The sequence below is a fragment of the Grampus griseus genome, assembly GCF_964374135.1.
Source record: "Grampus griseus genome assembly, chromosome: 1".
NCBI classification, from domain to species: domain Eukaryota; kingdom Metazoa; phylum Chordata; class Mammalia; order Artiodactyla; family Delphinidae; genus Grampus; species Grampus griseus.
In genome coordinates, this window is record NC_139017.1 from 62,153,829 (window position 1) to 62,177,444 (window position 23,616).

A 23,616-nucleotide genomic window follows, 5' to 3' on the forward strand; every position below is an offset into this window, starting at 1 on the left:
GAAGCCACGGCAATGAGAAGCCCGCGCACCGCAACAAAGAGTAGCCCCCGCTTGCTGCAACTAGAGAAAAGCCCGCGTGCAGCAACGAAGACCCAGTGCAGCCAAAAAAACTTTAAAAAATAAACTTAAAAAAAAAGTGTCAAATTGTATAGACAGGAAGATCAGACCAGTGGACTAGAATAGAAAACTCATAAACACTCATGCATGTTGATACATGACAAAGGTGGCTGTCAGTCAAGAAGGTCATGTTCAATAAATTCAGCTGGGAAAAAAATGGCCATCCATATAGAAAAAGAATAAAACTGACCTCTAAAAAGAAAAAAGTCAACTCTAGACGGATTAAGGGTTTAAATGTCATAAACAAAAATTTAAAAGTTTTAGTAGACATCCCCCTCCCACACACACACAAATCTTAGTAGACAGTCTAGGTGAAAATGAGACCTTGGAGAGTAAAAGATTGTTTAACCCAGGCAGAGATCATTGACTAAAAAATAGAAGATTGATAAATATAAATTTGACTTAATTAAAATTAAGTTTTTGCTCAAAAAGATTTTTCCACCTTCTAGAAAATGGAAAGGAGGTTAAAAATTGGGAGAAGATATTTGCAGGACATCCAATTGACAAAGGGTTAATATTAAAAATATATATAGAACTATTACAAATCAGTAAGTATAACAAAATCAATTAGAAAAGTGTGTAAAAGACAACACATTTCACAGAAGAGGAAACACATATGGCTGATAAGCATGTAAAGAGATAGCATCATTAGTGATCAGGGAACTGTAGACCAAGCCCATACCTATTTGATTGGGAAAAATTAAAAAGTCTTAGGACGTTAGATGTTGGAAAGGAGGTAGATTCACAGGGTATCTTATACATTGCTGATAGGATTATAAATTGGTACAAACACTTTGAGGACAGTTTGGTGTCAGATCCTAAAGTTGAATATTCATATATGCTATAACCCAGCAATCTGTCTTGTAGATATGCCCATGAGATACTTTTTGGCACATATAGAAGAACGTTAATAGCACTATTCATGATAGTGAAAGCCTAGAAACAACTCAAATGTCCATCACACACTGGAAATATACAGCAAAGTAAATAAAGAATAAAATACGCTATGACATGGATGAACATTGAAAACATTATGCTAAATGAAATAAGCCAGACACAAGGACAAATATTGTATGATTTCATTTATATGAGGTACCTAGAATGGGCATATTCATAGAGACAGAAAGTAGGGTAGTGGTTACCAGGGTCTCTGGGGAGAGGGGATAGTGAGGAGTTATTGTTTTATGAGTACAGAGTTTCAGTTTGTGGTGATGAAAAAGTTCTGGTGATGCATAGTGGTGATGGTGTACAACATTGTGAATGTACTTCATGTCACTGAATTGTAAATTTAAAAATGGTAATGGGGTAGGGAAGGGAAGGGCTGGGAGTTTGGGATTAGCAGATGCAAATTATTATATATAGAATGGATAAACAACAAGGTCCTACTGTATAGTACAGGGAACTGTATTCAGTATCCTGTGATAAACCATAATGGAAAAGAATATGAAAAAGAATTTATATATGTGTAACCGAGTCACTTTGCTGTACAGCAGAAATTAAAGACAACATTGTAAATCAACTATTCTTCAATAAAATTTTAAAAAATGGTAAATTTTTATGTTATATGAAGGAACTCAAGTGACAGGGAAGTAGGAATTTATTTTAGTGAAACAAAAATTCCTAAAATTACATACAACATACTTCCTTTTTTGTGAGTTAAAAGCAGCTAAACTGAAAATATGTACTTTTTAGGATTCCATTTTGATGCAGTAAAGTGCATAAAAAGGAAGGGAAGAAAATCAAAACAATTCAGGATGATTGTTGGGAGGAGGCAGGGGAATGGGAGGGGGAATCTTATGGGTAAATATAGACTGTTGCCAGAGTCCTAGTTTGTGGATGTTTATTGCATTATTAAGAAAACTCAAGTAAAAGTGGGCCATGTGTGGATGAACAATGAGAGTATGTATTGAAGGAAAGAATTGTGATTAATTCTGTGTACTTGAAGTCTAATGGGAAAAAAATATTGCTAAGTGGGGACTTCAGAGCTGTTCTGAGTTTAAAATCTTGACTTCAGCAGTTTCCTAATTGTGTGATCTTGGGCAAATAATGTCCCTGTGCTTCTCTTGCTTCATTTATAAAGTAAGGATAATAATAGTGCCTACATCATAGGATTATTTAAGTATTAAACAGATTAATATATGTGCTGGTACAGATTAAGCTCTATATAAGTCTTTGCCATTTATTTCTTATGATGCTATGTGCTGAGTTCTGTGGGATGAACATCCCATTCTATGCGTTGGTTCTGGTGGTCTCGCTTGTAGTCTGTCATGCAGCTGGAGTTAGGTGTCACCTGAGGCTGGAATGTCCCAAGATGTGTGATACTTTGGAGGGTATGGTTGGAAAGCTGAGCTCAGCTGGATGACTGAGCCTCTCCACGTGGCCTTTTTGTGTGGTCACCAGTAGAGTAGCCAGTTGGGAGATGTGGTTTATTGGGGGCCATTTTTGGAAATTGTCCAAACTATTATTAATATTTGTATCCATCGTGTTGTTCTACTATGTACATAATTGACAGTTTAGGCACTGGAGATATATTAATGAACAAATAAATAGAAATCCCTTCCCACTTACAGCTTATGTTTTACATGATAAAAATTAAAATGTATATACTGTGTTGGTTGGTAACAAGGACAGTGAAGAAAAGAAGAATAAAGCAGGGAAGGAGATAGGGAATACTGGGGGCTGGGAGTAGCAGTTTTTAAAATGTGTGGTCACATTTAAAATGTGTGGCCTCATTGATAAAATGACATTTTGAGCAAAGACAAAAGGAGGAGGTTAGGAGCCAGAGGGGCAAGGGTGGAAGCAAGAAAACCTTTACGAGCTAAGGCAGTTCAGAGATGGGCAGTTTGGTTAGTGTGGTAATGACGGAGGTAGTGAGAAATGCTTTGATTTTGGATATATATTGAAGATAGAGCTTCAGAATTTATTCATAGACTGGGTGTGAAGTGTGAGAAAAAAAAGGAATTGAGGATAACTTCACAGTCATTGACCTGAGCAACTGGAAGGATGGAGCTGCCATTTAATGAGATGGGGGAGACTATAGCACTAGCAGGTTTAGGGAGATGAGGTGTTTTTTGTTTTTGTTCTTGTTTAATTTTTGAATTTTATTTTATTTATGTTTTTATACAGCAGGTTCTTATTAGTCATCAATTTTATACACATCAGTGTATACATGTCAATCCCAATCGCCCAATTCATCACATCACCCCCCCCCCCACCGCTTTCCCCCCTTGGTGTCCATATGTTTGTTCTCAAGATGAGTTTTTTTTTTTAATAAGGTTTGAAATGCCAGTTAAACGCTATTTGCTTTAAAATGACAAGTTATGGGACTTCCCTTGTGGCACAGTGGTTAAGAATCTGCCTGCCAGTGCCGGGGACACAGGTTTGAGCCCTGGTCCAGGAAGATCCCACATGCCACGGAGCAACTAAGCCCGTGCGCCACAACTACTGAGCCTGTGTGCCACAACTAATGAAGCCCAAGCACCTAGAGCCTGTGCTCCACAACAAGAGAAGCCACTGCAATGAGAAACCTACGCACCGCAACGAAGAGTAGCCCCCACTCGCCACAACTAGAGAAAGCCCACGAGTAGCAACGAAGACCCAGCACAGCCAAAAAATAAACAAACAAATAAATAAATTTACGAAAAATCCCTACAAGTTATGCTTGTATCCTGTTTGACTTCCCATTTTGTAGCAAGGGAAGCTGATAGAAGTGTTGCAGGAAAGAGAGTGGGGCATGAGAGGATGGTCATGTCCCAGGTCTCAGGCAAGTCCGAGTGTGGGTTCTTGGCTTTGCGCAGGAAAGAATTCAAGAGCAAGCCGTAGTAAAATGAAAGATGATTTATTCAGGGAGAAACACACTCCGTAGAGAGAGTGTGGGCCATTTCGGAAGGTGAGAGAGGCACCAGGGTATGGGGTTGTCAGTTTTTATAGGGGTGGGTGGTAATATAGGCTAATGAGTGGGAGGAGTATTCCAGCTATATTGGGGAAGGGGTGGGGATTTTCAGGAATTGGGCCACCAATTTTTGACCTTTATGGTTGGCCTTAGAACTGTCATGGTACCTGTGGGTGTGTCATTTAGCTTGCTGATGTGTTACAATGAGTGTATACTGAGGCTCAAGGTCTAGTGGAAGTCGACTTGTCCTCCATCTTGGACCTAGTTGGTTCTAACCAGTTTATGTCAGGTTCTTAGGCTGTGCCATTCTTTCAAAGGTTGTGTTGCAGGAAGGGGGACCCCTTCCAGGGCCCGAGAGTGGGCTCTTGTCTAACACTCAGAAATGAATTGTCTGAGTAGACACACGTGCTGACAAAGCAAGAGACTTCATTGGGAAGGGACGCCCGGGCAGAGTAGGAGGGTAAGGGAACTCAGGAGGACTGCTCTGCCACAAGTGGCTTTCAGTCTTGGGTTTTATGGTGATGGGATTAGTTTCCGGGTTGGCCAGTCATTTTGACTCAGGGTCCTTTCTGGTGGCGCGCAACCGCTCAGCCAAGATGGATTCCAGCGAGGAGGATTCTAGGAGGTTAGTAGGACATGTGGACTGGCGTCTCCTCTCTCCTCTTGACTTTTCCCATATTATTCCGGTTGGTGGTGGCTTGATAGTTCCTTACCAAGGATCTCCTGTCCTAAAATAACTCATGCAAATTGTTACTGCTTTGCTTGGCCAGGGTGGGCAGTTTAAGTCAGTGTTTTACCTAACAGTTGTGCCCTGCCCCCTTCCTGTCTCAGAAGGAGGATTGAATTTATACTTTGTTGTCATTAATAAGTCTTCTCAGAAGAGTGAGGAACCTTGTTAGCTGTAAACCAGACTCTGTTGATTTTTTTTTTTTTACAATGTGGACCAGTTTTTAAGTCTTTATTGAATTTGTTACAATATTGCTTCTGTTTTATGTTTTGGATTTTTGATGGGGAGGCATGTGGGATCTTAGCTCCCTGACCAGGGATCGAACCCACACCCCCCTCATTGGAAGGCGAAGGCTTAATCACTGGACTGCCAGAGAAGTCCCCAGGCTCTGTTGATTTTTTTATTTATAAATTTCACTGACTTTTGTCACCTTTTTACTAGAAAAAGTTCTGAAGGTAAACTCAAGTTTATTTAAAAATTTATTTTCCTTCTCTATAGCTTTTTTTTTTTAAGGACAAAAGTTAAAAGGTGAAAAACTTTAATTAAACCTTACCCTTTATTTCAGTTCATGCTATATCTTTCCTTTGATGATGTATGTCCACCTTGGTTCAACCCATTTTATAGGTATTTAGGTATTTACTCTTTTTAGGTATTTACTCTTTGGGCTTGGCACATTTTAAAAGCTGCTTTAACTGATACTGAATATTTTGACTCTGACTTTTCTGTGGTCTCTTGCCAAGACATGTTGCAACATGTTGCAGAGGTTTTCCTTGGTGCTCTTGGAGTCTTTAAATCTATTACTTAATCTTGGTAATTCCCCCAGCCCTGCATCTGTCTCCTAGGGGGTGCTCTTGAGCACTGTCCAAGAGAGGAGGAGATACCAGAGAACTGGGGAGGTAATGATTGCAAATTTCACTTTCAGCTAAAACAGTTTACTCATTATCATCAGTGTAGAGGTTGGAGCATGCCTGAACCTGTTTCTCTTGCAGGCTTCACTTGAGGGAAGTATAGATGGTTCTTATTCTTAGTGAAGCTCTTCAGTTTTTTGCAGGATCTGAACTAGAAAGTGATCAGAAGGGTAACAAGAACCTCAGCATGGGTACATTGCACTTGTGTAGGGTGCTGTGATATATGTGTTTCTTTTACTTCTGCTGGTTGCTTTTTTTGTAAATCCTAAAGAGAATTTTCTACTTTAGAAGAGATTTTTACAATTTTTTTCCTTTTAGATTTATCAGCAGACTTCATTTCACCACTGCCAAAATGACAACATTTTCCACCTCTGCCCATTGTTCAACATCTGACAGTGCTTGCAGGATCTCTCCAGAACAAACCAATCAGGTAACTTATTTTTAGGCATTCCTATTTTTCTTTAAGTTTTTAAAAATTAAATTGGGTCATGTAACTGACTTCACTGACTGTAGGATTTCATTCAGAGCAGAAAAGATTCCTTTTTTAAATGTCATATTAGGGAAACTAGTAAACAGTATCAATGCTTATAAATTTGAATTGATCATTGATTAAATAAATACTTGGAGGTTACAGATTGCTCAAAATGGCACATTTTAAACACCTATCCTGTTTTAGGGTATGGATGGCTAGTGGAGGATTTGGGGCCAAGTTATATATTTGTCTTCCTTCTCACTTCATTGTATATAATTTGTTTTCTTTAAAAATCAGTTTTAAATTGTAAATATAGTAAGTGTATTCTTATAAAAAATTCAGTCTTTATCATGTATTTATAAAGTATTTATCTGTAGAGATTCCTTTGATCATCTCCTCCCTTCTTCTGCCTAAGTCCCTTCCCTCTGAGATAACACTATTATCAATTTGGTGTGTCTTGTTCCAGATCTTTTCCTCTAAGATAAAATACATAATTTTGTTTTGTGGTTTCATAAACATTGCACCATATATATATTATGTACCTTAATTTATGATAAAGATGGAATTTGATTTGATGGGGGAAAATGTGGCTTATGTAATAAATGGTTTTGACTTAATTGGCCATCCCTGAAAGGAAGCAAATGAAGACCTCAAACCTTGTACAAAAACAAATTCCGGAGAGATAAAGATTTAAATGTAAAAAGTGAAATGATAAAAAATATTAGAAGAAAATTTAGGAAGTATTTTGAAACTTTAGAATAAGAGAGACCTTAAATAAGACAAAACCAAGGAGCGACTTCCCTGCTGGTGCAGTGGCTAAGGCTCCATGCTCCCAATGCAGGGGGCCCAGGTTTGATCCCTGGTCATAGAACTAGATCCCACATGCATGCCGCAACTAAGAGTTTGCATGCCGCAACAAAGTAGCCCGCCTACCACAACCAGTGCAACCAAATAAATAAATATTTAAAAAAAAAAAGACAAAACCAAGGAGGCTGTAAGAGGATGAGAGAGACAAATTTGATCATATAAAATGAAAAAAATTAAATTCTGTGACTAAAGACAGACTGTATAATCAGAGTCAGGAGATGGCAAACAAAGTCACTATTCCTTGTATGTATATACCACATCTTGTTTATCCATTCATCTGTCAATGGTATTTAGGTTGTTTCCATCTTTTGGCTATTATGAATAATGCTGCTATGAACAGTGGTGTACAAATATTTGTTTGAGTCCCTGGTTTTGGTTCTTTTGGATATATACCTAGGAGTGGAACTGCTGGGTCATATGGTAATTCTATGCTTAACTCTTTGAGTAACTGCCAAACCATTTTTCACAGTAGCTGCACCATTTTACATTCCCCCTAGCAGTGCTCAAGGGTTCCAGTTCCTTTACATCCTCGCCAACACTGGTTATTTTTTTCTTTTCTTTTTTCCTGTTATTATAGCCATCCTAGTGGGTGTGAATGTGCTGCCTTTTGAAAACGTGATTTTTCAGGAAGTTAACAAGTAATAGACTGATCTTCTGTAGTTATTAGATGCTAAGTATGAACCAGGGTTTGTTAAAAAAAAAGTTTAAGGAGATTTGTTTTTCCCTTGGGGCTCAGAAACCAGTCTAATTGAAATGTAAATAGCAAATTTATTTTATGTTTATATCAGGTACGACCAAAACTGCCACTTCTGAAGATTTTGCAGGCAGCAGGTGCACAAGGTGAAATGTTCACTGTTAAAGAGGTAAGCCATCAAAGAAAATTCTCAGCTTAAAGAAAAGCTGAGAAGTATAATAGAAGCCTATGAATGTATAGTTCTGAAATCAGGCCTAAGAAAGGAAGTTCTATTCCTGTGGTACTGGAGAGGCATCTTTTGTTGTATTTTAAAGACCATCGAGGGACTTCCCTGGCAGTCCAGTAGTTAGGACTCCGTGCTTCCACTGCAGGGGGCATGGGTTCGATTCCTGGTTGGGGAACTAAGATCCAGCAAGCCGCATGGTATGGCCAAAAAAAAAAAAAAAAAAAAAGACACTGTCTATGATTTACAAGATATGCTGTGAGGCAGGAATTAAATGCAGTAGTTTTTCATTATAAATCTGTCAGATACTCTTTTGAGCACTGTGAGTTATTTTAAACATGCATTTAAATAACTTATTTAGTTTCTAAAGTTTTCTTTTAACACAGAAACAAATTGAATTCTTTAAGTGGAAAAGACTCAGTATTAAAATGTTAATCTCTTTGAACTGCTTGGATTTAGTAGGGTGAAGATCGAACCCTTCTTAAACAGAGGAAACAAAATTCTCAAGCTTCTTTTTGACTTTTCATAAAAGCTGTTAGCAATGCTATGCTCCTGAGTCATTCTACCTCTCAAGGAAACAAATCTGGAGGCATTTCAGATTTTCTTGAATACTCATATTTCTTTTATCATTTTAAATTAAGTTTGTCATTTTGGACTTTGTATGTAAAATTCTGGTAAGACTTTTTTCCAAACTGTTATTAAAGTGTGGATTTTTATATCAATAAAGTTGTTATAATGCATTATGCTGTCTCCTTCAGTAGCATGGCAGAGTTTGCCTGAGTTAAGACAGAGTTAATTACATATGTTTTATGGGGGAAATGTTGGACGGAGTCAGTTTACACAGTAAGCTCTTTATTATGAATCTTGACACTACTTGGTGCATAAAGAGGAATTTCCTAGTTTTTTATTTTTAAATATTGGTTATCAGTATGTGCATTGAGGCAATATGGTATAATGAGAATAGTAGCATATAGAAATTCAGAGTAGTGTTTTTGAAGATCTTGTTTTGTATACTTGTAGTAGATTTATTTTTTTCTGGAAGTTGGACAGACATAAATATAAAACTTCCAGGACATCCCCGGTGGTCCAGTGGTTAAGACTCCATGCTCTCAATGCAGGGGGCACAGGTTCAATCCCGGTTTAGGAACTAAGATCCCACATGCCGCATGGCATGGCCAAAAACAAACAAACAAACAAACCTTCCTCCTTTTTCTTATAGTAGGTGTTCTTTCTCATCTTATTTTTCTCTAGATATTTGATTAGATATGAGAGCTCCGTTAATATTGGGACATGTTGCCTGGGATGGATGGGAGCCTAAGAGCATCATTGCTTCAATATAATGGAAACAGTATTAGGAAAATTTTTGTGCAAATATCTTATAATTCTTGGGAAGTCAGGGCCTAAAGATAAAGATAGCTACTTTGGTCCGTTTGTGATCTGTGATAAAATTATTACTATCATTAAGTGAACTTAACTATTAAGCAATTTAAAAAAAATCTATCACCTGGAGGAAAATCTATCACATTAGGAAAATTGGATAACTTAAAAATTTTGAATCAAGAACTTGTGTGTGTTCCCTCCCATTTTGTGAACTCTGTGAAAAAGGTCAGGTAGACTAAATTTTTATTTGATAAACACTTAAATTCTGTTTTATGCACTTATAGTGCTAATGGCTTATTACCATTGTACTTCATTTGCCAAAAAGACTTAAGTGAACATACATCAAAGCCTATAGTAGTTATGTGCCCCTGGACTTGGAAAATATTTTTATGATCCAGGCAAATTTAAAGTTTATTACTTCTAGTAATAGAACAGACCCCTTTACTTGGACTGGTGAGAACATTAAGGGAATACTAAGTAAATTCACCACTTTTTCTCATTATCAGACTGGTACATTTTTATTCTAAAAAGTAAGGGTCTGATAGTGTCCAGAATGATAATAAGTAGATGAACTGAGTAATTGGGGGCAACTGTCCTTTTGTAGGACCCCTTACACAAGCACTGACAGTCATGTTCATTATATGTTACCTCTTTCTCTAGTAAACTAACTTACCTTATCTCCTCATTTAATTTGTGTTTTGGGCAGCAGCTGGACAGATCTCTTCATAGTATGTTGTTCCCATGTAGGTCATGCACTATCTAGGCCAGTATATAATGGTGAAGCAGCTTTATGATCAGCAGGAGCAGCATATGGTATATTGTGGTGGAGATCTTTTGGGAGAGCTACTAGGTCGTCAGAGCTTCTCTGTGAAAGATCCAAGGTAAAAAGAGTGAGGGTTTGTTTATCTTTTCGGGGTGCTTATACCTAACCACTTAATCTCCATAGGTTATTAATGGTTATTTAATCTTTTAGTCCACAAAATATTTGTTGGGCCTACATATATCAGGTGATTGCGAGGCACTGAGAACATAGTAGTGAGCAGCACAGTGTCTAATTTTATGGAGCTTAAAGAGTAGAGTGAGACAGTAGACACCCTTCCCCATCTTAATCGAATTATCACATCAATACATGGTAAAATTATATTATGATAAGTGTTTCATAAAAGAGGTACATGAGGCTGTGTTGGAGGATGGGATTTAGGGTCTTAGGGGTGGAAGAAAGGTTCCTTGAGGAAGTGATATTTGAGTTGAGAGCTGAAGGATAATTAGTTAGAGGGAGCTGGTTGAAGGAGAGCTTCTGGCAGATTGAACATCATGTGTAAAGGCCTAGGTAGGAGGGAGATTGATGTGGCGAGATTAGAATTTTGTGAAACAGTTGTTATAGAGAGGAAGAGTGAGCTGATGAGAGAAATGTAGAATTGCTGGGCAGTTTGAGGTTAACGATGGGCTTCATAAGAATCATATTAGAGCTATTCTTACCTGTTGCATGGCATTCTCCAGCTGCACAGGATGTATGGTTATTAACTTACACAGTCAAAAGCTAATTAGTAGTTGAGAAGTCATTGTTCTCATTCTCTCTATAGTTTTGTGATGACTGTTTCTTCTAAGTCTCCCACCTCCATTCCCCAATAAAATGTAAAACTCAGTTCTTAGAAGGAAGTAGTCTTGAAGGAAATCTCCCCACTTGGGTTACTGTTAGCTTATGAAATAAAACGTAAATTAGTTTTTTTAAATGGTTGCAGAGTAACACAAGGGCTTGGGTATTAACATGTTGATACTTAAATAATTTAAAATCTATTCTGGGGAAAATATTCTGCCTCTTCATATGTTATAAAGAATGTTGGGAGATGCCATGTTAACGGAAAACCGTGGGATTAATTTTTAATTTTATCTCTTTGACAGCCCTCTCTATGATATGCTAAGAAAGAATCTTGTCACTTTATCTACTGCTACTACAGGTATGTCTCATTATATTTCTTCAGTCTTTATCACAATTTTGAGTTCAGGGGGGCAAATTATGGGAGAACAAGGAGGATCAAGATGGAAATTGAATGCTGTCTTGGCATGACTGGGAGGGATACCTGTCACACAGAATGTTACTACTGTGTTATTTGACTTTTCATTGTGAAAATTTTCAAATATAGTGAAAATAGAGATTAGTATAATTAATGCCCACCTCTTAGATGTAGTAATTGTTAATGTTTTGCCATATTTGCTTCATCTACACAGGCTTTTAAAAAAAAATCTCTAACAGATAAGGACATTTTTCCTTCAAACACAACTACAATGCCATTATTACACCCAACAAAATTAACATAATAAACAAAATAAACAGTAACTCCATAATACTATCCAATAGGCAGTTCATGCATGGTTAACCCATTATTTCAGAAATGTCTTTTTACATTTGGCTTATTCAAATCAGGATCCAAACAAAGTCCACACTTTGCCTTTGGCTGATATGTCTGTTAAGTAATTTTAATCTATAAAACTTAACCCTCCTTTTGTTATGTCATTTGTTTGTTGAAGAAATAGATGATTTGTCTTGTAGAATTTCCCACATTCTAGTTTGCAGATTGTATCCTTGTGATGTTGTTTAACATGTTTCTCTGTCTCTTCTATTTTTGGTAAACAAATAGTGCTTGGATAGATTCAAGGTTAAATGTTTTGTTGAGAATGTTTCATAGGTGGTGCTTTATATATCTGTTGCATCACATCAGAGCCCTGTAAGGTCTACCTGTCCCTCTTTCAGTGATGTTAAGATTCTGTGGGCTTATGTGGTGTCACCCTGATCCATCTTATAAAGATCCCCCCGAGAACTTTTCACCTAAAGGTTTTAGCTTTCTGTTATTTGAATGCCAATTTGTCTAACCTTTTGCTTGATTTTATATCTTTTAAATACTGCCCTTTGAGTTTAGTTTATTAATTATGTGCAGGAAACTGGCTGCTTTGGGATCTGAAGTATGGTGTGTTAGAGATAAGTGAATAAACTGGATACAACTAAAATGTAACACTCTCACTCATTTCCAAATAGTGAAACTTTCTTCTTTCTCCATTCCTACATGAAGCCATTTTGTGAGTTTCAAATTAGATTTTAGGTAAGGTTGTCCTTTGAAGAAAGCCCAAGTTTGTAATCCCTTTAGATAGGTTATTTTTCAATAGTTTACTGAAACAAATAGTTTGAAAAAAATCCATTCCTAATAAAGATTTACTCTTTAAAGTGAGAGCAAAGAGACTTTGCTCTCATATTGAAATGTGAGTTTGAACTTACAGTGAATTTTGAAGCCTCTTGGTTTCACTGAGCCATTTGCCCACTTCACTCAGCTGTAAATTTCTGTTTGAGAGGGAAGGCCTTGCAAATGATACAGCATTTATTTGAAATTCAGTCACTTGTGAAATAGTATGGTTTTCCAGGGATAGTCACTACAGGCTTGAAATACACAGATAATTTTATATTTGCTTATCTATTCTTTCACTAAAATTTGCTTTCTGATTGATGTGTTCTCTGAATATCTAGAGTGGGTATAATTTTCACTTTTTTTCTCTCTCATTTTCTTTCTTGCACTTCCTCAGCAGAATTTAACATGCCATATATTAAAGTGAACATTTCTGTAGCAAACATTTCAATTTATCCTCATAACAGCCCTGTGAGGAAGGTCTGGAGATGAAGAAACTGAGGGCTTTTTTTTTTTTTTTTTTTTAATAGAATGAGTAACTTGTCCAAGATGAGATGCCACTGATAAGGGATAGAGCAGATATTTGTGACTGTCCAGTCCTTGCTCTTTCCTTTGTGCCACACATTGATGTCTCTTTAACCCTTGCTAGTAACAGAATTTGCCTCAATTAATTTTTTTAACACATTTAAAAAATCTGAACATTAAATCTTTGAAACATTTTCTTTGTTCTTTAATTTATCACTTTGAAATAATTTCACTTACAAAAATGTTATGAAGGTATTAAAAAGATTTGCATATACTCTTTACCCAGATTCCCCAAATGGTAACATCTTACATAACTGTAGTGCAGTGATCAAAACCAGGAAATTGTCCCAAAGTAATTTTGAGTGGTTGTCTGTTCTGGACTTGAACTTGCATTAGTACTTGTGGTTGGCCATCTGCTGATCTTCATAAATTGGGTTGCATGTGTTTTATTTGAAAGGCAAATGAGAAAAGCACCTTCCATATCAACTATCTTATGCCTTTGCAAATGAGATAAACCTTTTATTTTGACGATTGAAGAAACGAAGGTGGTTCTTTATAAATCATTTCTCCAAATTTCCACATGTATTTTAATAAAATGAAATATATATGACAAATTTTGTATCTATTTTAAAATTTCCTTGAACATTATAGTTTTCTCCGATAATTTCTTTTTGCTTCAAATAGTTTTAACCTAAGGTAGTATATAGAACTAGAAATGACAGTAATCAAATTACTTTATTAAAGAAATGCTTCACTGCATTGTATATTAATTGATCTTGAAAGATTGCTGTGGTCAGAAAATGCTGGCTCTTGAAAGAAACTCTCAGTCTCTCCATTTTATCTATAAAAATGCTTCTAGAAATAATGCTCTTTATAATTACAGTTTTGCAAGTGTTTGCTTTGTGCCAAACAGCTCAATTGTCAGACCAGTTGTAGGATCTGTATTCTTTCTCTGGCAGTCTTTATTGGATGAGGATGGCATTTTCCATAAGTGTCTTATTTCTGGACCTGATAGTAGCTGATGAACCCAATCCATGATAGACTTAACTTGGGTGCATATAGTTACAAATAGCCTCATATAATGAGTGATCCAGGTTATTAAATTTTCTGCATCTTTTTTTTCCTGTAGCTAAGTTTTCATCTTCTTTTGTGCTTGAAAAATTTTCAAGGCCTTGAAATACATTTTTCTCTATCTAAGAAATTCTCTCAGGTTATTCTTTCCTTTGCTTCTTTTTATTGGCCTTGAGAAAAACTTTATCTACTTCTTCCTTCTTAGGAAATGTTTATAGAAACTGGGAAAAATAAGACTGGTTGATTAAAAAAACGAATCTATATTCAGGGGATGGGAATTTAAACTGTGAAATCATCATTGACACTTAGAATGCATGAGGATGCTATTGTGTCATAAAGCAAGTGGGAAAAATCCCAGATTTTTAGATTTCATAATACTGTATAGCTTTAACACTTGAAAATAAAAATTAAATTAAAAAGCCAAATTTTTTTTCTTATTGTTAACAAGTTAGGCAAATTTGGAAACACACCTATAGGAATAGATGATAAAATACTCTCCATTATTCCGTGCTTGGAATCACTTTCTGTATTGAATTTGAAAGCGTGCTATGGAAGAACATTTTTTAGTCATTTTTGATTTTTCTTCAGATTATATTTTGGTAATATATTTTGAAAATAGCCTCTCTTGATCTATGCCATTTTTATTAGTTTTCATTTTTCCTTTCCTTTTGGATGAAAGCCTTGGCCGGTCAGAATCATCTTTAGGGACCAAACCTGGCTCCAGGGTTGTTTGCTGAGGTCCTTTTGGTGTGGAAAGAATGGTTATTACCAGGGAAGGTTTTCCTTTTGTTTTACTTGCTATCCAGATGCTGCTCAGACTCTCGCTCTCGCACAGGATCACAGTATGGATATTCCAAGTCAAGACCAACTGAAGGTAAAATCACCACACGGTGACTTCTTTTGTTGTACAGAGTGGCCCCTTCTCTGTACCTATGATCTTGGACTCCCAAGACCTTTCCCTGAATGCGGTAAGAATTTAACAAGAAAGGTTCTTGGGAGTTCACAGACTAGGGACAGAGTGAACCTTCTCTGTTCTGCCCATAACAGAGTTCCAGTCTCTGAATCTTTCCTTGGGATGTAGCACTTCTGATCTTCAGTTCTTCCAGTTGCATTTTCTTAGGGTTTGTATGTGCCTGTGTGTGTGATGGTGTAGGTATGGAGGTGTCTGAGGAAATTGCTTTATTAAATTTTAACAGGCTTGTTGCAATTAAGTTCAGGTCAGGCCATTTCTTAAAGCTTCCCCAAACCTGGGAAAACTTTATGATCATCTTGGTATACGTTCTTTTTTTCTGAATTATGCCTAATTTTGTGTAGGCTAGAGGCTTTATATTGATAACCTGTTTTTAACAGTAGATTTTGGCCTTTTGTGCAGATTTTTTTCCCCACAGTGGGTTGAGGAGAGGTTGTCTTTATTTGATGACTGTTGTGAACTCCAGAGTTTTCCTTTCTTGTGCGTAACCCATTGTGTCGCACACTAACTGGTGAGCCAGAATGGAACTGCTACATCCCCTGGTCACAGTCATTTCTACTGCACTGAGAGACACCTTTCCCTTCTTTTCAGCAAAGTGTAGAGGAAAGTTCCAATTCCAGGAAAAGAACTGAAGAAGGCAATATTCCCGCACTGCCTACCTCACAGCGTAAATGCAGAAATTCTAGAGAAGGTAAGTTTTGGATTAAGGCTATGTAGACCTTTCTTTTTTTCTCTCTGTTTCTCTCTCTGTTTCTTATTTTTTGGTGGTGACTTTTATTTTTTATTAATGTTTATTTATTTATTTATTGGGTCTTAGTTGCAGCACGCGGGATCTTTCATTGCGGCGTGTGGGCTCTTTGTTGCAGTGCGCAGGCTTCTCTCTAGTTGTGGTGCACAGGCTTATTAGTTGTGGCACGCAGGCTCTAGTTGTGGTGCACGAGCTCCAGAGTGCGCAGGTTCAGTAGTTGTGGCGCGCAGGCTCCAGAGCGCGTGGGCTCTGTAGTTGTGGCACGAGGGCTCAGTAGTTGCAGTGCACGGGCTTAGTTGCCCTGCGGCATTTGGGATCTTAGTTCCCCCACCGGGGGTCGAACCGGCATTCCCTGCATTGCAAGGCAGATGCTTTTTTTTTCTTTTTTGTAATACGCGGGCCTCTCACTGTTGTGGCCTCTCCCGTTGCGGAGCACAGGCTCCGGACACGCAGGCTCAGCGGCTATGGCTCACGGGCCCAGCCGTTCCGCGGCATGTGGGATCTTCCCGGACCGGGGCACGAACCTGTGTCCCCTACATCGACAGGCGGACTCTCAACCACTGCGCCACCAGGGAACCCCTGCAAAGCAGATTCTTAACCACTGGGCCACCAGGGAAGTCCCAGTGGTGACTTAGAAATGGCATCTATCCATATTAAGCACAAGCAGTAATTAAGACCGTTATAGAGAACTCAGAAAATAATAATGCTGTCTCTTTGTATGTCGAGTAGTGGGGGCATATGTCATACTTATTTTTCATTCTTTTCCGAAAACCTTTTTTTTTTTTTTACCCTAGTCACCACTGTTAACTTTGAAGAAGGTGGTAGTTCTTTTTTAGCAACATGTGATGACTGGATGGAGCAAGACCCTTCCTTTAGCTAGCATGCTAACAGAAGATAGCCACACATTTATCAGTTTGCCACCTGGTAACTCAGCTGCCTTGGCCTTTTAAATCTTGGCATCCCTGTTATACATTTGATCTGGTTAGAATTTTTATTTTTATTTGTCTGCTTGAGGCAAAGGCTAATTTTCATAGATTTTTTTGAAGTTTGCAAAGATGGTAAAATATACTTAATATCTCACAGCCAAGAATGAGACATAAGAAGCCTAGTACCTCCTTTGCCCCTGGATGGTAGTCATTAGATCTTTGCCATTCATATTAGATATAGTATGGTCAGGTTAAGTGAGTTGATCAACGTTTTGGAAGTTTTCCCCAAACCCTACTTTATAAAGCATTTCCTAAAAATTTTCCTGCAAAGATAATGTAAAATCATAAATTCCTCAAAGATATTTTATGGCACGATGGTTTCTAGTATAGGTACCTGACTCAAACTTGCAAAATTGGCAGGTTAGACCTCTAGTAACATCCCAGAAAATTATGCTGCTGAAATTATTTTAAATGATTAAATTAAAATTTAATCTGTTTATCATGCTGGATTGTCTTCTTCAGATTGCATTTGAATATAAACAGAATTTTGGACTATCTAGTTATGTTGGAGCTTATTCCAGTCTGCATGGTATTAAATGTGTAATTTTGTTTCTTTAAATACAGGTGCTGGCTTATTTTCTACTCAAAAGGCTGTTTAGAATATAAGAACAGCCAATTCAAGAGACTCTATGAAGTTTGTGATGTAAATTTTGAGAAGAAATAGCTTAGTATTTTCAGGGAGGTGTACATGTAGAAAGGAGAGAATTTTTATATGTGGAAAGAATGACCTCTTTTCATTCCCTTCCCAAGAAGTTATAGAGCTTGAATAGTTGAAGATAACTTTAATGTGGCACCCTCTCAGGAATTAGGTTTCTCATAATTTCAGCAATGAGTAAGTAAAAGATAGTTGAAGTTTCCGTGAGCACAAGTATGCCTTTTAATAGGCAAGAACAACAAAATTTGTAAGTAGAGAGGGTAACCTTTTGTTTTGTCAGGGATCCATTTATTGCAGACATTTTTTCAACCGTATGTGTCTTAGCACATTTAAACACCTCGGTCGCCATTGGCATGCCTAGGGCATTGGGAAGAGGTAGAGGAGAGTAAGAAAGTAGGAAAAGAGTAAAGCACAACGAGAAAGATTGGACGTGGGAAAGAAGGAAAAGAATTTCATGTGGTAGCAACAAACTTATGTTTGTAACTCCCTTGAATATCATCTAGATGTATAACACGAGATCTTTTTTTTTTTTTTTTTTTAATTTTTTCGCGGTACGCGGGCCTCTCACTGTTGTGGCCTCTCCCGTTGCAAAGCACAGGCTCCGGACGCGCAGGCTCAGCGGCCATGGCTCACGGGCCCAGCCGCTCCGCGGCATGTGGGATCTTCCCAGACCGGGGCACGAACCTGTGTCCCCTGCATCGGCAGGCGGACTCTCAACCACTGCGCCACCAGGGAAGCCCGATGTATAACGCGAGATCTTTTATTGAGAACCTGTGGGCCCTTAATATGTTTTGGATTTGCAATATTTCTAGATTTTAGATATCTTAACTCCAAAAGAGCCTATTGATCCAGAAAGGACATATGTATATATTTATTTGGACAGCCTAGAGCTCAGTGTTTCATAGTGGTTGTTACCTATTAAAACATATGAATTGTTGAGAAATGTCCGAAAATATGTGGTACCAGTGAGACTGCCTTGGCAACCTTGTGATTGCCCATTATGGTCTGTACCACCTTGTTTCTATCTCAAGGGTTGGGCCACTATGCCATCATCATTTGCAGTCCACTGAATCAAGCCATTGTCAGGTATCATGTACTGGAGCAAGTCATTCTTCAGTTATTACAGTGGTAGGGATGTTTAAATTGCCAATAAATGACCATTTAGATATCCTTTTATTGATAGAATAATAAATAATATATATAATATATATTTTATATATATTATATATAATATAATATATATATATATAATATAATATATATAATATATATATAATATAATATAAACTGCTTTCAGAGTTTATATTACTTGATGAATGATCTCTAGTGTCATTACTTGCTAATGAAGCCTAAAACGGGGGGAAGGAGATTTGGGCTCTGCCACTGAGACAGGTATTTGACTTCTGATTCTTTCTTACTGGGAAGAGCAATTTCTTTTTACCTCTCTTACACAAGAGATTGTAAGTATTATAAAGAGAGTCTTGATTCTTAAGTGTTGTGTACATAGTTACCATCCTTTTCATTTGACTTTTGTAGATGAAGACTTGGTAGCAAATTTAACCCAAGATGAGACGTCAAGACTGGACCTCGGGTTTGAGGAGTGGGATGTAGCTGGCTTGCCTTGGTGGTTTTTAGGAAACTTGAGAAATAACTATACACCTAGAAGTAATGGCTCAACTGATTTACAGACAAATCAGGTGAATTTCACATCTGAAGAGGAACTTTTTTTTTCTTTTGAAAGAGTAACATTCTTGGTTACTCTTGAACCATACATTACATCCTCTAAGAATTCCCATTCAGTGCTATGACTTTTAAGTACCATCTCTATGCATGTGTTGCCCAAATCTGTATCTTCAGTGCTGACCTCTCTCCTCAGTGCCCAGCTTCCATATCCAGCTGCCTACTCAACACTTAGATGATCTGACATTTAACATGTTCAAAACAGAACTCTTGATTTTTTTTTTAAACTAACACTCCTATTCAGCGTTTCCTTTTTCATAAGTCTGCCTTCCACCCAGTTATTCCAGCCAAGTATCAAGGGATATCATTGATTTCTTTCTTTCTCATATACCACATTCAGGCTATCAACGCTTTTTCTAAAACATACCTAAAATCTAGCTATCCACTTTTTATTACTTTCACTGTTACAGCCTAATTCAGGCTATCACCATTCTGCTCTTTTATATTCTCCATTGTACTTCTCACATTGTAAAACTATTATTTTGTTTATGTGTTTGTTGTCTGACCACATTGAAATACAAGTCCAGAGCTTTTGTATTATTGACCACTCTATTCTGTTGCCTAGATAGAAGCAATAGGCAGCATCTGACACATAATAGGCAATTAGTGAGTATTTGTTCAGTAAGTGAATGGACGTATAATAATGGCAAAATAATAAGTTGTCTCTTATGAATATAGTAGAAAAAACACGTCATAAAATGTCCGTTGATGAATGTAGAAAGTTATATTTAAAGTTAAGAATTAAGAAAGAAGTGTTATATACCAACTTTACCTCAAAATAAAAAAAAAAGTTCAGAAAGAAGACAGAAGGTTTGAATTATCATCAGTATTTCTCATATTTCTTTGGTAAACATCATTGACTATTACAGGAAAGAATATGTCACAATTAATAGAAGTTTTCTAGGTCCTCAGAACGGATTGTAGTGGATAGATTCTATTTAGTTGAGCAACTACGAGTTTTTAGCTTTTAAGCACTTTAGTGCTGTTTCTCTGGTGTTAATGCCTGATTTATGGTTAAAATAGAAAATTCCTTGCCAGGTGCTCTTATACCCACCCATTAGTTTATACGTAGTAGCTGCCAAGTAGATATTTGTTGAATGAATACATATCTGTGGAAGAAAGGCTAGGCGTTCTTTAGAGATGTGTGAGGACATTGAGTTTTGGCTTCATTTACTTGGGTTCAACATCTCTAATAAACCTCTGACTACAAAAACTCATGTTTGTTTTCTTTATATTAGGATATAGGTACTGCCATTGTTTCAGACACCACAGATGACCTGTGGTTTTTGAATGAGTCAGTATCAGAGCAGTTTGGTGTTGGAATAAAAGTTGAAGCTACTGATCCTGAACAAACAAGTGAAGAAGTAGGGAAGGTGAGAGACAAAAAGGTATGTTGTGGAAAAATTTCACATTGATTGGATTTACATGCATATAGTATAATCTTTTCAAATCTGGTGACCTGACCCTGTGCTGCTTTGTAGAACAAATGACTCATGTAATCCCCCCGCCTTTTTTTTTTTTTGCGGTATGCGGGCCTCTCACTGTTGTGGCCTCTCGCGTTGCGGAGCACAGACTCCAGACGCTCAGGCCCAGCGGCCATGGCTCACGGGCCCAGCCGCTCCGCGGCATGTGGGATCTTCCCAGACTGGGGCACGAACCCGTGTCCCTTGCATCGGCAAGCAGACTCTCAACCACTGTGCCACCAGGGAAGCTCTAATCCTCCCCCTTTTTTAAAAAATACTTTTCCTATATCCAGTTTCAAGATTTACATTAAGTTAACCAAGCCTGTCTTAAAAATAGGATAGGCCTTCATGGGTAAATCTCCTAGTTTGTTAGAAGCAATAAGGTACCCTTTTCCTGCTTGTCTAATCTCTCATTGTGGAGTTTTTTCTTCTGGAGACCTTGCTTTGCTAACAAGGCAAAGTTCTAAATGGCCACAAAATCCTGTAGGGCAAAAAAAAATCTTTATTTCTTAGACTTCTCAGTAGTTTCCATACCTGCTTTATACCTAAATGGAACTAAACAGATGAGCTCTTCCTACATATTTTAGAGTTTAAATAGGAGGAAGGAAGAGAGTTAGAATTCATAGTACACATGGTATAAGCACACCAAGATGAAGAGTCATATAGGCACATGCTCAAGTCTCAAAAAGCATTGGGCAGCAGGTCCAGTGCTGACTTGGATGAGAGTCACAGTAAATATCCATTGAATAAATACTGCAAAAACCAGACCTAAATTGGGTCATTCTTTTAATTTAAAGGCTTTTCATAGTAATTTGGGTCCCTGAAGGGTATTCTGATAGGTTTGTGGGAGGCAGGAAATGCTTGGTCTTTGTTGAGCTAGTTATTTTTTGGTAGCATTAGGAGGGAGTACAAGTTATTAGAATGAAGACAGAGGTGACATTGGAAACTTCTATAGAGAGAGATGGGACTTAAAATACTTGAACTTTTGTGAGAAAGTTGCTATACAGTGGTTCATAATTGTATCATAATTGGTTTCATTCCATTCATTGGATCACAAAACTGGGATTTTAATTTTTAGAATTTTAAATTTCAAAATTTAAAAGACGCTTCCCACATTTCTTGACTTTTTTTCCTGGTCCATGGGCATGTTTTTATAGGACAGTCAAGAGTATCACATAACTAGTTTTACTTTTGAATATGAAAAGTAAAATGTACTTTGTTTTCATTCTTCACATCTAATTTTCTCATTCTATATGGTGCTTTTTACTTCCATTTTCTCATGTAATCCTGTTTTATTCTTGTGAATGCCTACATAGATTCTCAAGATAAAAAATTTCCCCATTTAATAATTTATACTCTGATATTGTTTATTTAAATGCATAAATTTGGGAACCCTCTCTCTTCTGAATGCCAAAGATATTTGGTAACCCCTCTGGGTGCTTTATTCTACTGAAATGTCAGCTAGGTATGTACGGAATCATGTCTCACATATAAGCAGTCTCCTTTTTAAGTGCTAGTGTTGGGAGAAGAATGTGAGTTTTAAACTGAAGCTCTTCTGTCTTTTTTGCTCTCAGGTAATGACATCTAAAATAGGTAAACCTAAATAAAATAAAATAAAATAAAATAAAATAAAATAAAATAGGTAAACCTTGCTAATAAGATGTCTTTGCTTTCTCAGGTGATTGAAGTGGGAAAAAATGATGACCTTGAGGACTCTAAGTCCATAAGTGATGATACTGATATAGAAGTTACCTCTGAGGTATGAGTTTCTAGTAAAAGAGCTGTTTTACACCACCCACGTCTTCAGATGTTAAAGTTCCAGCAGTTCACTTGTGTTGAAGAATGCCATATCCCCCATTTCTATCTACCTTTCCTAGGTAGAGGTATTGGTTTCTTTACATCTTGTTAGATTTTTATTGGAATTTGAGAAGAGAAGGGGATGAGTTGATCTAATCCTCTCCCTGCCTTGAAAAGGGATGACTTAAATGCCTCTCTGTGTGCCTTTCTCCCTGCTTTCAGAACTCTTTGGACGTTATGCAGTGGATACACAGTTATTCAAAATAGTCCTGTACTGCTTTTCCCACTAAACACCTCTCTGTAATCCCAAAGATACGCCTATAAGCTATCTAAAATTCTTGGTCAAGTATAATACTTTCAGTGCTTTCTTAAATAGAAACAAATGGAAAATGGCTTAACTTCTACACAGGTTTATATTAATGGGGGCTGATAAATGAATATTGAGTATTAAGCTGTTAGATAACAGGTGTGGATTTGTCACCAATTGGCAACTCAGGTTTAGATTCAAATGTATACCTTGCTTTTCTCTTTTCATGCTAGTTCCCCATTTCCCTTTTAGTACTTCCTCAGCTAACTCACTGTGGGAAGAAGGGTGGTGGGGGAAGGATAAGGAGGGGATTTTACATTTTGCTGTGTAAGGATATAAAAATTTTACGTTGTCTCTAGTGTTGATCCTTCCCCCTAGCTCACACCCCACCACTGCTAACCATTATGGTAATTCATTGAAAATTGTTTGTGCATAGCTAAGTAATAAGGTGAGATATATTGGTCCATTAAGTGTTCTTGACCATAATACAAGTAGCAGAGATAAGTGTTTCCATCTTCATCAGACTTTTGAGGCTACTTGGGCCCAGAAAACCTATTAAGCAAATAGACTATATTTCATCAATTCAGAGATGCCATGGAATTTAATAAGCCCTATTATTTTATGTACTACTAAAAAAGAAAAGTGATGCCAATTAGACTGTGACAAACCATCAATTATAAATTCCAGATCTTTGAAGTTCCTTTGGGTATTTGTATAGCATTTCAGATGAAATCTGAGGATCTTAAACTGGCAAGAATGTTCTGAGGCTCTCTGGAGAACATCCCAGTTTAACAAATGGTTGTGTCCCTGCCTCTCAGTATAGGCAGTTGAGTTATAACTTCTAAACCTGAAGTGCTTGGCCTTCGTTCTGAAAGTAATCAAGTCAGCATGTGTCAAG

General features: G+C 37.3%; 1 protein-coding gene across 3 annotated transcripts in view; it reads left to right on the forward strand.

Moving 5' to 3' along the window:
• The window catches only part of MDM4 (MDM4 regulator of p53), a 41,706-nt gene that overhangs the window by 9,661 nt on the left and 8,429 nt on the right, over positions 1-23,616 (forward strand). Inside the window, exons 1-10 of one of the 3 annotated variants that reach the window (XM_082664030.1) lie at positions 4,474-4,634; positions 5,963-6,074; positions 7,772-7,846; positions 10,028-10,161; positions 11,183-11,238; positions 14,859-14,926; positions 15,614-15,713; positions 18,948-19,108; positions 20,390-20,539; positions 22,293-22,373. In XM_082664030.1, coding sequence (XP_082520156.1) covers positions 4,525-4,634; positions 5,963-6,074; positions 7,772-7,846; positions 10,028-10,161; positions 11,183-11,238; positions 14,859-14,926; positions 15,614-15,713; positions 18,948-19,108; positions 20,390-20,539; positions 22,293-22,373 — 1,047 coding nt within the window. In that variant the 5' untranslated portion in view covers positions 4,474-4,524. Of the gene's footprint in view, positions 1-4,473; positions 4,635-5,962; positions 6,075-7,771; positions 7,847-10,027; positions 10,162-11,182; positions 11,239-14,858; positions 14,927-15,613; positions 15,714-18,947; positions 19,109-20,389; positions 20,540-22,292; positions 22,374-23,616 lie in introns of those variants that run through there. The other 2 variants (XM_082664031.1, XM_082664032.1) reach the window with 2 other exon arrangements.